This window comes from Moschus berezovskii, chromosome 3 (assembly GCF_049115385.1).
Source record: "Moschus berezovskii isolate FMDL1 chromosome 3, NW_MosBer_1.0, whole genome shotgun sequence".
Lineage (NCBI taxonomy): Eukaryota > Metazoa > Chordata > Mammalia > Artiodactyla > Moschidae > Moschus > Moschus berezovskii.
Genome location: NC_142462.1, coordinates 112,672,578 through 112,685,525, shown reverse-complemented (window position 1 = coordinate 112,685,525; position 12,948 = coordinate 112,672,578). Strand labels below are relative to the sequence as shown.

Genomic DNA, 12,948 nt, shown 5'->3' with positions numbered 1-12,948 from the left:
CAGCATAAAGATCATAACAGAGGTCTTTGTATTTCTACTATAACTCTTAGTTCAATTGGGTAGGACTTTCTAAATTTATACTATATTAGTTAATTTTAAGAATTCTGTTTTTATTAAGAACTGGTACTAGCATATGGAAGAAAGTACTAATAAGATGACATATGAGCACTCTGGGAACCAGCTGCCTCTTTAGGTTTTTTCTTATGCAGTTCTGCTGGACTAAACTCCACAAGCCACAATTAGAACTGTACAGTGAGAAATCAGTAAATGTTAGTCATTATTATGTATTTTTCCCCAATAAAATCACCTATAATTTATGCAGTAGATTAGGGAGTACAACTGCAAGTCTTCTTTAGATTAGAAGATCAAATATAGCACAATTTTTTGGAAAACTGCTTCAGTCCAATATCCTCAAAATTCTTTGGAGGAAAAAATATGCCATCACTTTATGAATAACAGGGGCACTAAAGTGAGTCTAAAGGGCAAAATGTTATGTGGAAATGACCAAAACGATTTCTATCCTTAACAATTCATTTAGTAATGACTTGATCACACAATAGTATTTGTAAATAATGATCAAAAGATTAGCTGGCTTTACAACAAACAAAATCTAGTGACATTGTTTAATATGGTATTTTTAAACTAAGTTATTCATTTCAACTATAAAGATAATGGAGGATGAAAATAAAACAAGTGACTTCTGGGGTCCATTAGACGGGTGCTAAAGCAAAACCTAATAAACAAGAATAGTCTCTAAACAACAGAGGAAATTGTTCTTATTACTCTTACTCCATCATTTCCCTTTCTAGCTTACTTCTGAAGATCACCAACCATCAATAAAAATTACAGCTACCAACAAGCCCCTCTCCTATCTCCATTGTTCACCAGTTCCACCAAAGGCATACCTAGGTATTTTTAATAAAGTTTTTAGAAATTCAAAGCTAATATTATTTTCATCACTCTCCAAAAATCACAATGGCCAAGTGCAATATCCTTTAACTAGGACCAATAAACTAATGATATGTACACTCAAATAAGAATATGATGGTAAGCACCAAATAAAACGAGAGACACCCTCCCATTCAATTGCTGCATGAACACTAGAGAAAACAAAGCTTAAAAGGTTTACCAACATCAACACGAAAGAGAAAAATAAGGAACCAGATAACTAGTCCAGGTATCCTTCATTCGTAAAGTGGAATCCTTACTCGGAAAATGTTTAGATTACTTTTAAATCCCCTTCAATTAAGAAAAATACCCCACGCTCAAAGCACATCTCAGCGCCCACAACAAACAGCGACGAAGGTAAGGATGATCCTGGAGGGGTTACACAATGTCTCTGCTTCACACTGGGGGGCGTGTCCCCCAGGTTTTCTCTTCGTTTCTACCGAAACGACTGCTGGAGGTCCGCAAGCAAAACCCAACAACGCAACTTGCAGGGCCCCCAGGTTTTTTTTGTAGAAGGCAGAGAGGAAACCTGAGGTTTCGAAAGGTGCAGGGGAAAGCCAGATCCGAACAGCGTTTGGAGCGGGAGCAGGATGCGGGGGGTAGGGGAGGAGGGTCGGTGGAGCGGCTAGGATGCTCGGCCAACCCAGGGGAGCAGAGGAAAGCACACCCGCTCGGCCCCTGCCCCTTCAGCCACCCTCTGCGGAGACCCGAGACGCGCAAGGTGGGCGTCGGAAGGTGCAAACCGCCGGGGGGAGGCGGACGGCTCTCGAGGCTCCCGGGGTCTGGGGGATGAGGGAGGGAGCTTCTGTACCCGTTGTTCTCCGCACAGCAACAGCTCCGGGTAACTGAACTCCACGCAGCTCTCGTCGGTGGGATCTTTGAGCACGAGCTCCAGGCGCACCGTCTCCCCCGGCGGCCTCGGCTGCGGCTCGGCCCGGGAAGTCGACTCCCGCGGCGGGGGCGGCTGCAAGTGCAACTGCGGGAGCGGCGGCGGCGGCGGCTCGGGCCGCGGGGGCTCGCGCTGCAGCGACATGGGCGGCTCGGCGCGGCTGACCTCGCGCTGGGCGAGCGGCTTCTCCCGCGGCGGGGGCTGCGCGTCCGACCTGGGGGCGACCTCCCGCGGGGCCGGCGGCTCCGTCCGGGCCGGCTCGCGGAACGGCTGCGGTTCCAGCCGGGGAGGCTCGCGAGGATACTCGGGCTCGCGTTCGGCCCCCGGGAACTCGGCCTCGCGCCGCCTCACCGGTGACAGGCTAATGAACGCTACTCTGCGTGGCTCCGCCATCCCCACTGTTCTGGCCCTCTGCCTTCGCTCGAGCCGGCGCTCGGTTCTACGCCGAGTTGTTTGCCTGCCTGCCCTTCCTTTTGCTCTCCGTAGCTTTTCTTCCCTCCACCACCCTCAGCCGTCTCCGCCGACGCCACCGTGAGTGCGGACTGTGCCCCCTTCCCCGCCACTATGTTCTGACGGGCTCCACCACCATCGCCAGGGTCGCCGCAGCCGCCATGTTGGATCCCCCACATAAATAGAAGCAGGCCGCTGAGCGGGCGCATGCGCAGACAGGAGACGCTCGCATCCACCGTCGTGGCTGTGGCTCAGTTTTCCTCTTTTCCTCCCAACAGTCTGGAGTCCAGACAGGTCAGCGGAAGTGACATCATGGCAGGACCGGTTTCCATGGAAACACAGACGCTGTCTGCGCCCTTCCTAAAGGGGAGGGGTCTGGGGGTTCGCGAGAAGCTTCCTGTTCGCACCTGGAAACCGGAGGGCCGCTCAGTGGCGAGCGTGGAGATGTGCCTGGGACCGACCTAGCTATGGCGCCGGGTCGTCTCTCTCTGTCGCTTCTAGAGAGTTGGGGTTGTCAGATGGTTGTCAAGGCCGGTGCGGGGAAAGAGTAGAAGGCCGCAAACACCAGCCTCGGTGTCTGCCCGCCCAGCGCCCCGGCAGCCCGAAATGTCAGGGGAAGAAAGGAAATGGCTAACTCCAACCTGACTCACCCTGCGGCTTCCTTGCGCAAAGCGCGACGTTGACTCCCACAGGCCTCCCTTTCCTAAACCGACTCCTCTTTTTTTTTTTTTCGGTCGGACTGCGCCGGGGATTGTGTCACAGGGTCATAAAATGCCCAGTAACGTTTTGCAGTTGGGAAATTGAACCAGCCAATGAACATTTCTGGGCTCATTCATAAAGTCTAAGCTGTTTAATTTACAAAAAACCCTTCTCAACAGAGTGTATTGGTATTTTATGAGACTCTCTTGAAAGTGGAATGCTAGATGACCCATTTCTGGTAGGAGAGGAGCCTTATTTGGAAACGACTCACAGGCACACCTGTCATAAACTAATTGAAATTCAACTTTAAAAGAATGAGGGTTACGGTCCATTTGATTAACGATTCATTTAATGGAAAACAAATCTGAGAGCTTGCCCTCCACACCTTCTGTTAATTCCATTAACCAGGTTAACAGTGTTAACATCTATGGATGACGTTGAGTCAGTGAGATGTAGACGAGTTATGAGTAGGTTCTGGGTTTTTTGCCTTCATATTATTACTACTTTCATATTGTATAAAGATGGTGTTGGAATCGATCGTTCTGATGTTCCCTCCCAGCTTTCAACTGCTAATATTAGAAACTGCTAGTTTTGGGGTCATTTGAAGAAGCTGGGAAGAGGTCAAAGTCAATTCTCATTCAAAGTCAAAATATCTTTGTCTAAAATACTAGATTACCTAAAATGTGTCAGATACTCATGTTATCTAACTATAACGCTGTGAAGTGAAATTCCCTCAGTCGTGGTCCAACACTTTGCGACCCCATGGACCATACAGTCCATGGAATTCTCCAGGCCAGAATTCTGGAGTGGGTAGCCAGTCCCTTCTCCAGGAGATCTTCCCAACCCAGGGATCTAACCCAGCTCTCCTGCATTGCAGGTTGATTCTTTACCAGCTGAGCCACAAATGAAGCCCACAATAGTGACTGTGAGCGCAGGCATTCTTTGTTGTCTATAATATATCCTGTGAGATCAAGCTACTCATACCTTTTTAATGGATAATTACTATCTAAAACATCTTCACAGCAATTTTGATAACTTTACAGACTCTCAAATCTCAGGTTGAGGATCAATGTTCTCTCCAGGGCGCGGTAATCTTACACTTAAGGAGAAGTATACTTATAGAGAAAGGGCAGGTCAATCTGATCCTTACTTTAATGCCTTTCCCTTAATGTTCTGTCCTAGAGGCAGAGCTAAATGGCAACCCACTCCAGTGTTCTTGCCTGGAGAATCCCAGGGGTGGGGGAGCCTGGTGGGCTGCTGTCTATGGGGTCACACAGAGTAGGACACGACTGAAGCAACTTAGCAGCAGCAGAGGCAGAGCAGCAGGATTGTCCCCAAACCCCTGTCTTCCCCAGAATGAATTTGGCAATAAGCTTAAAACAGCTGCTTTGTGCAGTTAAATAGGAAAATCTTAATTGGTAATAGCAGAGACAAAGGGAATTAACATGAATAGGTAGATTTAAAGACAGTTCAGTGTCATGTTAGTCCTTTTTATGTTAATCCTGAGGATGTCAGGTTTAAGACTAGAATGTCTTGGGAAGATCCAAAGGCAGAGTATCACTTTTGCAAGTGCAAAAGGTCTGTGTGGGGAGTGAGTGGGACAAAAGGTCAGAGTGGCTGGAGCACAGTGAGCAAGATGGGGAAAGAGGCAAGAGACAAATCTGAGACAAGAATAAAACTTTATTTCACACCTTACAAAAGAATAAATACGTAGTGAATCAAAATTTTAAATGTAAAAAAAAAGAAATAAAAAAGCTTTAGAAGTAATCAGCTGAGATGCTTCTAAAAACTCACACTAGGAAAGGCCTTTCCAGTTATGATTGATAATTTTGACTATTTAAATTTTATGAAAAATATAGCCTTATTCAAAAGACAAATTGGAAAGAAACAATTATAACACATTTCACGAAGGGTGAATTTCCCTGATAATAATCAAGGAGAAACAACAACAGTGCCCTGGCAGCTCAGTGGTAAAGAATCTGCTTGCAGTGCAGGAACCTCAGGAGAAGCAGGTTTGATCCCTGAATCAGGAAGTTCCCCTGGAGAAGGGAATGGCACCTCACTCCAGTGTTCTTGGCTGGAGAGTGCCGGCCGTGGAGAGAGAAGCCTGGTGGGCGACAGTCCATGGCATTGCAGAGAGTCAGACGCAGCTGAAGAGACAGCACGCGTGCACACAATAACCCAACAGAAAAACAAGGAAAGACAAGAACAGAGAGTAAAGCTCAAAATTCAGGAGCTAATTTTATGAAATTAAATACATGTCTGAAAAGACATTTGTTCTACTACATACTTGGATGACAGTTTTGAGTTGGAAAGTTTTTCCTCAGAATTCTTGAAGCTTTGCAACACTGTTTTAAAGCTTCCAGAGTTGCTACTGAGAAGTCCAAGGCCATTTATCAATTTGATTTTTGGATACTTGTCTACAACCTGTGCTGACCTTCCCCATCATAAGCTTTAGTTCTCTGTCACCAGTGTTCCAGTAATTATCTTTTTTAGTTCCACTGAGACAGTGGACAAGATGCCCAGGTCTCATGCCAGTTTCCAAATAGTGGTTGCAACCATAGCAGGTGAGCATGAACATAAACCTGGGATTCTTTTTTATTTCTATTTTTTATTATTATTTTGGCTGCACCTTGCAGCATGTGGAATCTTAGTTCCCCAACCAGGGATTGAACTTACACCCCCTGCACTGGAAACAGAGAATCATAACCACTGACAACACCAGGGAAGTCCCCTGTATTTTTTTAAAACTAGCTTTTTTATACTAAAAAAATCACATATATGTTAACAAATCTATATATAACACATATATTTTATTCATTGGAAGAAGTGATGCTGAAGCTGAAACTCCAATACTTTGGCCACCTGATGCGAAGAGCTGATTCATTTGAAAAGACCCCGATGCTGGGAAAGATTGAGGGCAGGAGGAGAAGGGGATGACAGAGGATGAGATGGTTGGATGGCATCACCAACTCGATGGACATGCTGCTGCTGCTAAGTCACTTCAGTCGTGTCCAACTCTGTGTGACCCCATAGACGGCAGCCTACCAGGCTCCCCCGTCCCTGGGATTCTCCAGGCAAGAACACTGGAGTGGATTGCCATTTCCTTCTCCAATGCATGAAAGTGAAAAGTGAAAGTGAAGTCGCTCAGTCTTGTCAGACTCTTCGTGACCCCATGGACTGCAGCCTACTAGGCTCCTCCGCCCATGGGATTTTCCAGGCAAGAGTACTGGAGTGGGTTGCTATTGCCTTCTCCACAATGGACATGAGTTTGAGTAATCTCTGAGAGTTGATGATGGACAGGGAGGCCTGGTGTGCTGCAGTCCATGGGGTCACAAAGCTTGACTGAGCGACTGAACTAATGACTGTGTATGTTTGTCAAAACCACAGAACTGTAAAAAACATACATTTCGTGATTTCCCCAGTCCTTGCCCAAAAGGACCTATGGCCATCTACTCAGATGACAGTAAACTGAGGAATACTTGACTTTCCTGAGGACTGGGAGACTCAAAGTCCTAGTTGACACTGATACAGAGACCCAGGATGTACTGTTGCCCTTTTAGTACAGCTTTGGAGTCTGGGAACCAAGTAAGAAGTGCAGCCCTGGTCCAAGTCCATCTTACTGTGGGTCTGCTGGCTGGCAAACCCACCTTGTGGTCATTTCCCCCTTCTTTAACAAATAATCAGGACCTACAAACTTGATAGTTAGAGAAGCCTAACCCCGTGATATTGGAGCCTTTAAGGCACAGTGGAGTGTGAATTATTTTGTGTCAAATTAGATGTCAAACCTTCATGCTTATTATGTAATGACAGTGTAATAATTTCAGAAGAACACATTATGTCACATTTCCACATTAAGCAGTCCCCACACTATTTCCAGCTCACAGGAAAGCAAAGTTTGAAAACACAGGAAAATTTAAAATGATGTTTCATCAGAGCAGAATTTCTTCACAAAAATAAAATGTGAAAATGAGGCTGCAGTGTTTTCTGAGTGGCTCATTTGTTAGTCAAGCAAGGAAAGCCATTTACCAATGGAGCGTTAATTAAACTGTGTTTTCTTGTAGCTGCTGCTGCTGCTGCTAAGTCACTTTAGTCGTGTCCGACTCTGTGTCACCCCACAGATGGCCTCCCACCAGGCTCCCCCATCCCTGAGATTCTCCAGGCAAGCAGTCGATGAAAAATGTATGCAAATAGAATAAATCAGCCTTTTGTCAAGAACAGTTGTTCATGGAGCTAAGATATTGGGAGCAGCATCAACAGTCAGTCCAAAAACAAGGCAAATGATTTGAGTGGTTTCTGTGGGCTCTTTGGTCTGAAGTCTACTTTGAAGTGAAAGTGAAAGTTGCTCAGTTGTGTTCAAATCTTTGGGACCCCATGGACTATATAGTCCATGGGATTCTCCAGGCCAGAATATTGGAGTGGGTAGCCTATTCCTTCTCCAGGGGATCTTCCCAATCCAGGGACTGAACCCAGGTCTCCCACATTGCAAGCAGATTCTTTGCCAGCTGAGCCACCAGGGAAGCCCAAGAATACTAGAATAGGTAGCCTATCCCTTCTCCAGGGGATCTTCCTGACCCAGGAATCAAATTGGGGTCTCCTGCCTTGCAGGTGGGCTTCCCTGGTGGCTCAGAGGTTAAAGCGTCTGCCTCCAATGCGGGAGACCCGGGTTCAATCCCTGGGTCAGGAAGATCCCCTGGAGAAGGAAACGGTAACCCACTCCAGTATTCTTGCCTGGAGAATCCCATGGACGGAGAAGTACCAGATGAGCTACCAGGGAAGCTAAAGTCTACTTTGCCTGGTTATTAATATAGACACTGCAGCTTGCTTTTGATTATTATTTGTAAGGTATATCTTTTTACATCCCTTTCTTTTTTTTAATAGTGATAAAATCGCATAACATTGATGATCTTAATCATTTTTAAGTGTATAGTTCAGAAGTATCTTCATGTTCTTTTGGAACAGATCTCCAGAACTTTTTTATGTTTTATTTACTTTTTATTCTAGTTTTATTGAGAGATAGTTGATGTACAGCAGCACTGTAGAAGTTCACAGTATGCAGCACAATGATTTGACTTCATCATGAATTACCAGAAATTTAGTGAACATCCATCATCTAATATAGATACAAAAATTAAGAAATAGAAAAAAATACTTTTCCTTGCAATGAGCACTCTTAGGATTTACTCTTTTAACTACTTTCATATATAATATATGGGCTTCCCTCATAGCGCAGTTGGTAAATCATCTGCCTGCAGTACAGGAGACCCAGGTCGAATCCTAGGTTGGGAAAATCCCCTGGAGAAGGAAATTACAACCCACTCCAGTATTCTTACCTAGAAATCCCATGGTCAGAGGAGCCTGGTGGGCACAGTCCATGGGATCATACGAGTCAGACACGACTGAGTGACTAAGTTTCAGGTTAGCGGCTAAACCAGTACCACCACCATGTATAACATACACTCCAGAACTTTTTCATCTTGGATAACAAGAAATTCTATATCCATTAAACAATTCCCTCCCTGCCTCTGGCAACTACCATTTTACTTTCTGCTTCTGTGAATTTGACTGCTTTGGATACTTCATGTAAGTGTAATTGTGTAGTATGGGATCTCAGAGAAGTCCCAACAATTTTTTCAAGCAACCACACCTTGCTTGAAAGTTTCACTTGAGGAAGATAAGGTAATATTCTAGGGCAGGAGTCAAAGAACTCTTTCTGTAAAGAATCAGTTAGTAAATACTTTAGGTTTTGCAGACCAAATTGAGACTATTCGGTAGCTATTTACATGACAAGAGAGAAAACAAAGCTCCCCAAATTTCTTATTGATCAAAGTAAGAATAGAAACTGACCACAGTTTTTTTGGTAATACAAGTCTACTAACAAGAATAGCATTCTTCTCAAGTGGGAGAGCCAGACACCACGTTTTTCCTGACATGACAGGTGTCTCTTGTTGCAGAGCACAGGCTCTAGGTACTCGGACATCAATAACTGGCACACTGGCTTAGTTGCACCATGGCATGTGGAATCTCCCCGGAACAGGGATCGAGCCTATGTCCCCTGCACTGTCAACAGATTCTTAACCCCAAGACTACCAAGGACATCCAAGAGTCTCTCCTGAACATTTACTGAAGAGTGGAATTCCTGGGTCATAGTATGAAGCTAAAGTTTACAAAAAAAGTCATACCGTTTCTCAAAGAATAAATGAAAGTAGGTAAATAGGAACAATTAAAGTTAAGATTAAACATCTGTAAATATTATTCAAGCCTTCATTTATGTTATCTTCATCGGACATAATTATTGACTTATTCTCTATGTGGTTAAATCCTGTACTTCAAGTTTCATCTGAAGATGCACTTCCCCTATGTAGCCTTTTCTGTGTGACCCATCCACAGTGTTTTCCCCTGTTACATTTTATCAGTAAATGTGTTAATATAAGCTACACTATCCGATCATTTCATTGCTTTTGCAGTACCTTGCAATTATTCTTTAGGTTGCTGTTATCTACATTTTAATCCTAACGTACACTTTTAATTTTTAAGACTTGAATAACATGTCTCATCTCCACCATATTAATAGCTACTTCTCAGTTAAAAACCAGCAAAGGGGGGTATAATTATATGTCTATGGAGGAAATGAAAATTGGAAGGGCTCATGTAATTAACTGTACATAGTATGCATGTGTAGTTTATACATAGTGGGAAAGACTTATACATATTTAGAGATGCAATAAGATTCCCTTGAAATTTTTGTTATGCGTATCAGCTCAGTTCAGTTCAGTCGCTCAGTCGTGTCTGACTCTCCGCGACCCCATGAATCACAGCACGCCAGGCCTCCCTGTCCATCACCAACTCCCGGAGCTCACTCAAACTCATGTCCACAGAGTCGGTGATGCCATCCAGCCATCTCATTCTCGGTCGTCCCCTTCTTCTCCCACCTCTAACCTTTCCCAGTATCAGAGTCTTTTCCAGTGAGTCAACTCGTCGCATGAGGTGGCCAAAGTATTGCAGTTTCAGCTTCAGCATCAGTCCCTCCAATGAACACCCAGGATCGATCTCCCTTAGAATGGACTGGTTGGATCTCCTTGCGGTACAAGGGACTCTCAAGGGTCTTCTCCAACACCACATATAGCTATGTCTAAATTATGATGCAGAAACCCAATTCAGAACCCCATCAACAGAGATCCCAGTTTTTTTTTTTCCCTATAGGGAGTTCATTTACACAGATGGACTGAGTTTTTATCTGCTTGTATTTCCCTTTTTGCTTTGGTTTGTGGGAAGCTTTAAGGTAGATTTCTGGCCCATTTTTCATAATTCTGGTATGTATTTTTGTGTGTTAACTTTTGCCTTCCTTTTTCTTGGCCAGACTGCATGGCTTATGGGATTTCAGTTCCCTGACCAGGGATCGAACCCAGACCCTCCATAGTGAAAGCATGGAATCCTAACTACTGGGCCACCAGGGTAGTCCTTCCTTTACTCTTAAATGCCTTCTATTTATTTTATATATATATGTATATATGTATGTATATATTTGGTAATTTATCTCAAATCATTTCTAGAACACAGTAGAAGTAACTGACCAAATAAATACATGAATCAATACACACACACAAAGGTGAATTAAATCAAATGCTTCTGTAATTTGCGGTATGGATGCTCACACCTGTGTTTCCCACTGCCCTCTCTCCTGAGGTCCACCTAGCAGCCTCCTGCTTTCCTGTATCTGAGGTTTGTAAACTGTGTTGCCTTGTTCGGTAGCCTGAGTGGTGGGCCTGCTGTGTCTGCTTTTCTCTTTTTGCCCCAAACCACCAAGGCAGTCCTTTAGTATTTGGCATCTAGACTTTATTTCAAGGAAGGGGTTTGATGCAGAAAAGAGTGCAAGGTTGTTTATACACTACACAGTCAATACACATGCATCAGCTGATTGTGTTCACACATCCTTTTGGTGTGTGGCTGCCTCATAATGTCACATATTCCTCCAGAGTCAAGGCAGGTTGTGGGCACATCATCAGGTCTCTAGCTCTGCTTTTCTGAGAGCATCTCTAAATAAGCAGATGACTGTTTGAACATTATCATAAAATACATACAAACCTGAGAAGTATTTTACAGGATGAAGAAGAAAGATGACTATTTATCTAAGTCATCTTAAGGGAATCATAAATACAGGAACTAGTAAATCACTAAAATTAGTAAAAACTAAGATCATAGCATCTGGTCCCATCACCTCATGGCAAATAGAAGGGAATAACTGGAAACAGTGACAGATTTTCTTTTCTTGGGCTCCAAAATCACTGTGGACAGTGACTGCAGTCATGAAATTAAAAGATGCTTGCTGCTTGGAAGAAAAGCTACGATAAACCTAGCCAGTGTATTAAAAAGTAGAGACATCACTTTGTCAACAAAGGTCTGTATACTCAAAGCTATAGTTTTTCCAGTAGTCATGTATGGATGTGAGAGTCAGTCCATAAAGAAGGTGAGTGCCAAAGAATTGATGCTTTTGAACTGTGGCACCAGAGAAGACTCTTGAGAGTCCCTTGGACAGCAAAGAGATCAAACCAGTCAATCCTAAAGGAAATCAACCCTGAAGAGTCATTGGAAGACTGATGCTAAAGCTCCAATCCTTTGGCCACCTGATGCAAAGATCCAACTCACTGGAAAAGACTCTAATGCTGGGAAAGGTTGAAGGCAGGAGGAGAAGGGGACGACAGAGGATGAGATGGTTGGATGGCATCACCGACTCAATGAACACGAGTCTGAACAAAGTCCAGGAGGCAGTGAGGGACAGAGAAGCTAGGCGTGCTGCAGTCCATGGGGTCTCAGAGTCATACACAACTTAGTGACTGAATAACAACAACAAAAGTAAATCATAAATTCATTTTTGTTATTAGAAAGTAGACGTAACTACTGTGATTTAATGCCCACTAGCTTGAAACTTTTTAAGTGTATCAAGCCATGAAGAAGGAAAGCAGTCCTTTGGCTTCTGTGTACTTGGATATATGCTGCACGTGCTGCACAAATGGCAGAGGTCTGGGTGTCTTGGTAGCTGTTGAGTTCCAGGATCCATTCTGGTTGCTTCTCCCGAATGGGGAAGGAGGTGTCCCCTATATATGGATACAAACATTCCACTGCCTTATTTTATCTCTCAGTGGAGAAGGCAATGGCAAGCCACTCCAGTACTCTTGCCTAGAAAATCGCATGGACAGGGGAGCCTGGTAGGCTGCAGTCCATGGGGTCGCTACTAGTTGGACACGACTGAGCAACTTCACTTTCACTTTTCACTTTCACACATTGGAGAAGGAAATGGCAACCCACTCCAGTGTTCTTGCCTGGAGAGTCCCAGGGACGGCGGAGCCTGGTCGGCTGCCGTCTATGGGGTCGCACAGAGTCGGACACGACTGAAGCGACTTAGCAGCAGCAGCAGCAGCAGCTTGTTCCTATTGAGACAACAATCACACGTTACTGTGTTTCAGTGGGTATACTTGTTTTAGACTGAGTTTCTTAAGGATCAGGATTGTGCATTATTTCTCTCTGCATCTCTCAGTTCAGTTCAGTTCAGTTGCTCAGTCGTGTCCGACTCTTTGCAACCCCATGAATCGCGGCACACCAGGCCTCCCTGTCCATCACCAACTCCCGGAGTTCACTCAAACTCATGTCCATCGAATTGGTGATGCCATCCAGCCATCTCATCCTCTGTCGTCCCCTTCTCCTCCTGCCCTCAATCCCTCCCAGCATCAGAGTCTTTTTCCAATGAATCAGCTCTTCGCATGAGGTGGCCAAGGTATTGGAGTTTCAGCTTTAGCATCAGTCCTTCCAATGAACACCCAGGACTGATCTCCTTTAGAATGGACTGGTTGGATGTATATGCTTGCTGTGCTATGCTGTGCTTAGTCGTTCAGTTGTGTCCGACTCTTTGCAACCCCATGAACTATAGTCCGTCAGGTTTCTCTGTCCATGGGGATTCTCCAGGG

The 12,948-nt window shown here is 44.6% G+C and overlaps 1 protein-coding gene across 3 annotated transcripts in view; it reads right to left on the bottom strand.

Annotated features, from left to right (window-relative positions):
- UBN2 (ubinuclein 2) overlaps positions 1-2,904 on the bottom strand; it is a 92,203-nt gene extending 89,299 nt beyond the window's left edge. For 2 of the 3 annotated variants that reach the window (XM_088834685.1, XM_055421343.2), the window contains exon 1: positions 1,760-2,904. In XM_088834685.1, the coding sequence (XP_088690811.1) occupies positions 1,760-2,230 (471 nt within the window). In that variant the 5' untranslated portion in view covers positions 2,231-2,904. The remainder of the gene's footprint in view (positions 1-1,759) is intronic. The other variant, XM_055421342.2, reaches the window with a different exon arrangement.
- Positions 2,905-12,948: the final 10,044 nt, after the last annotated feature.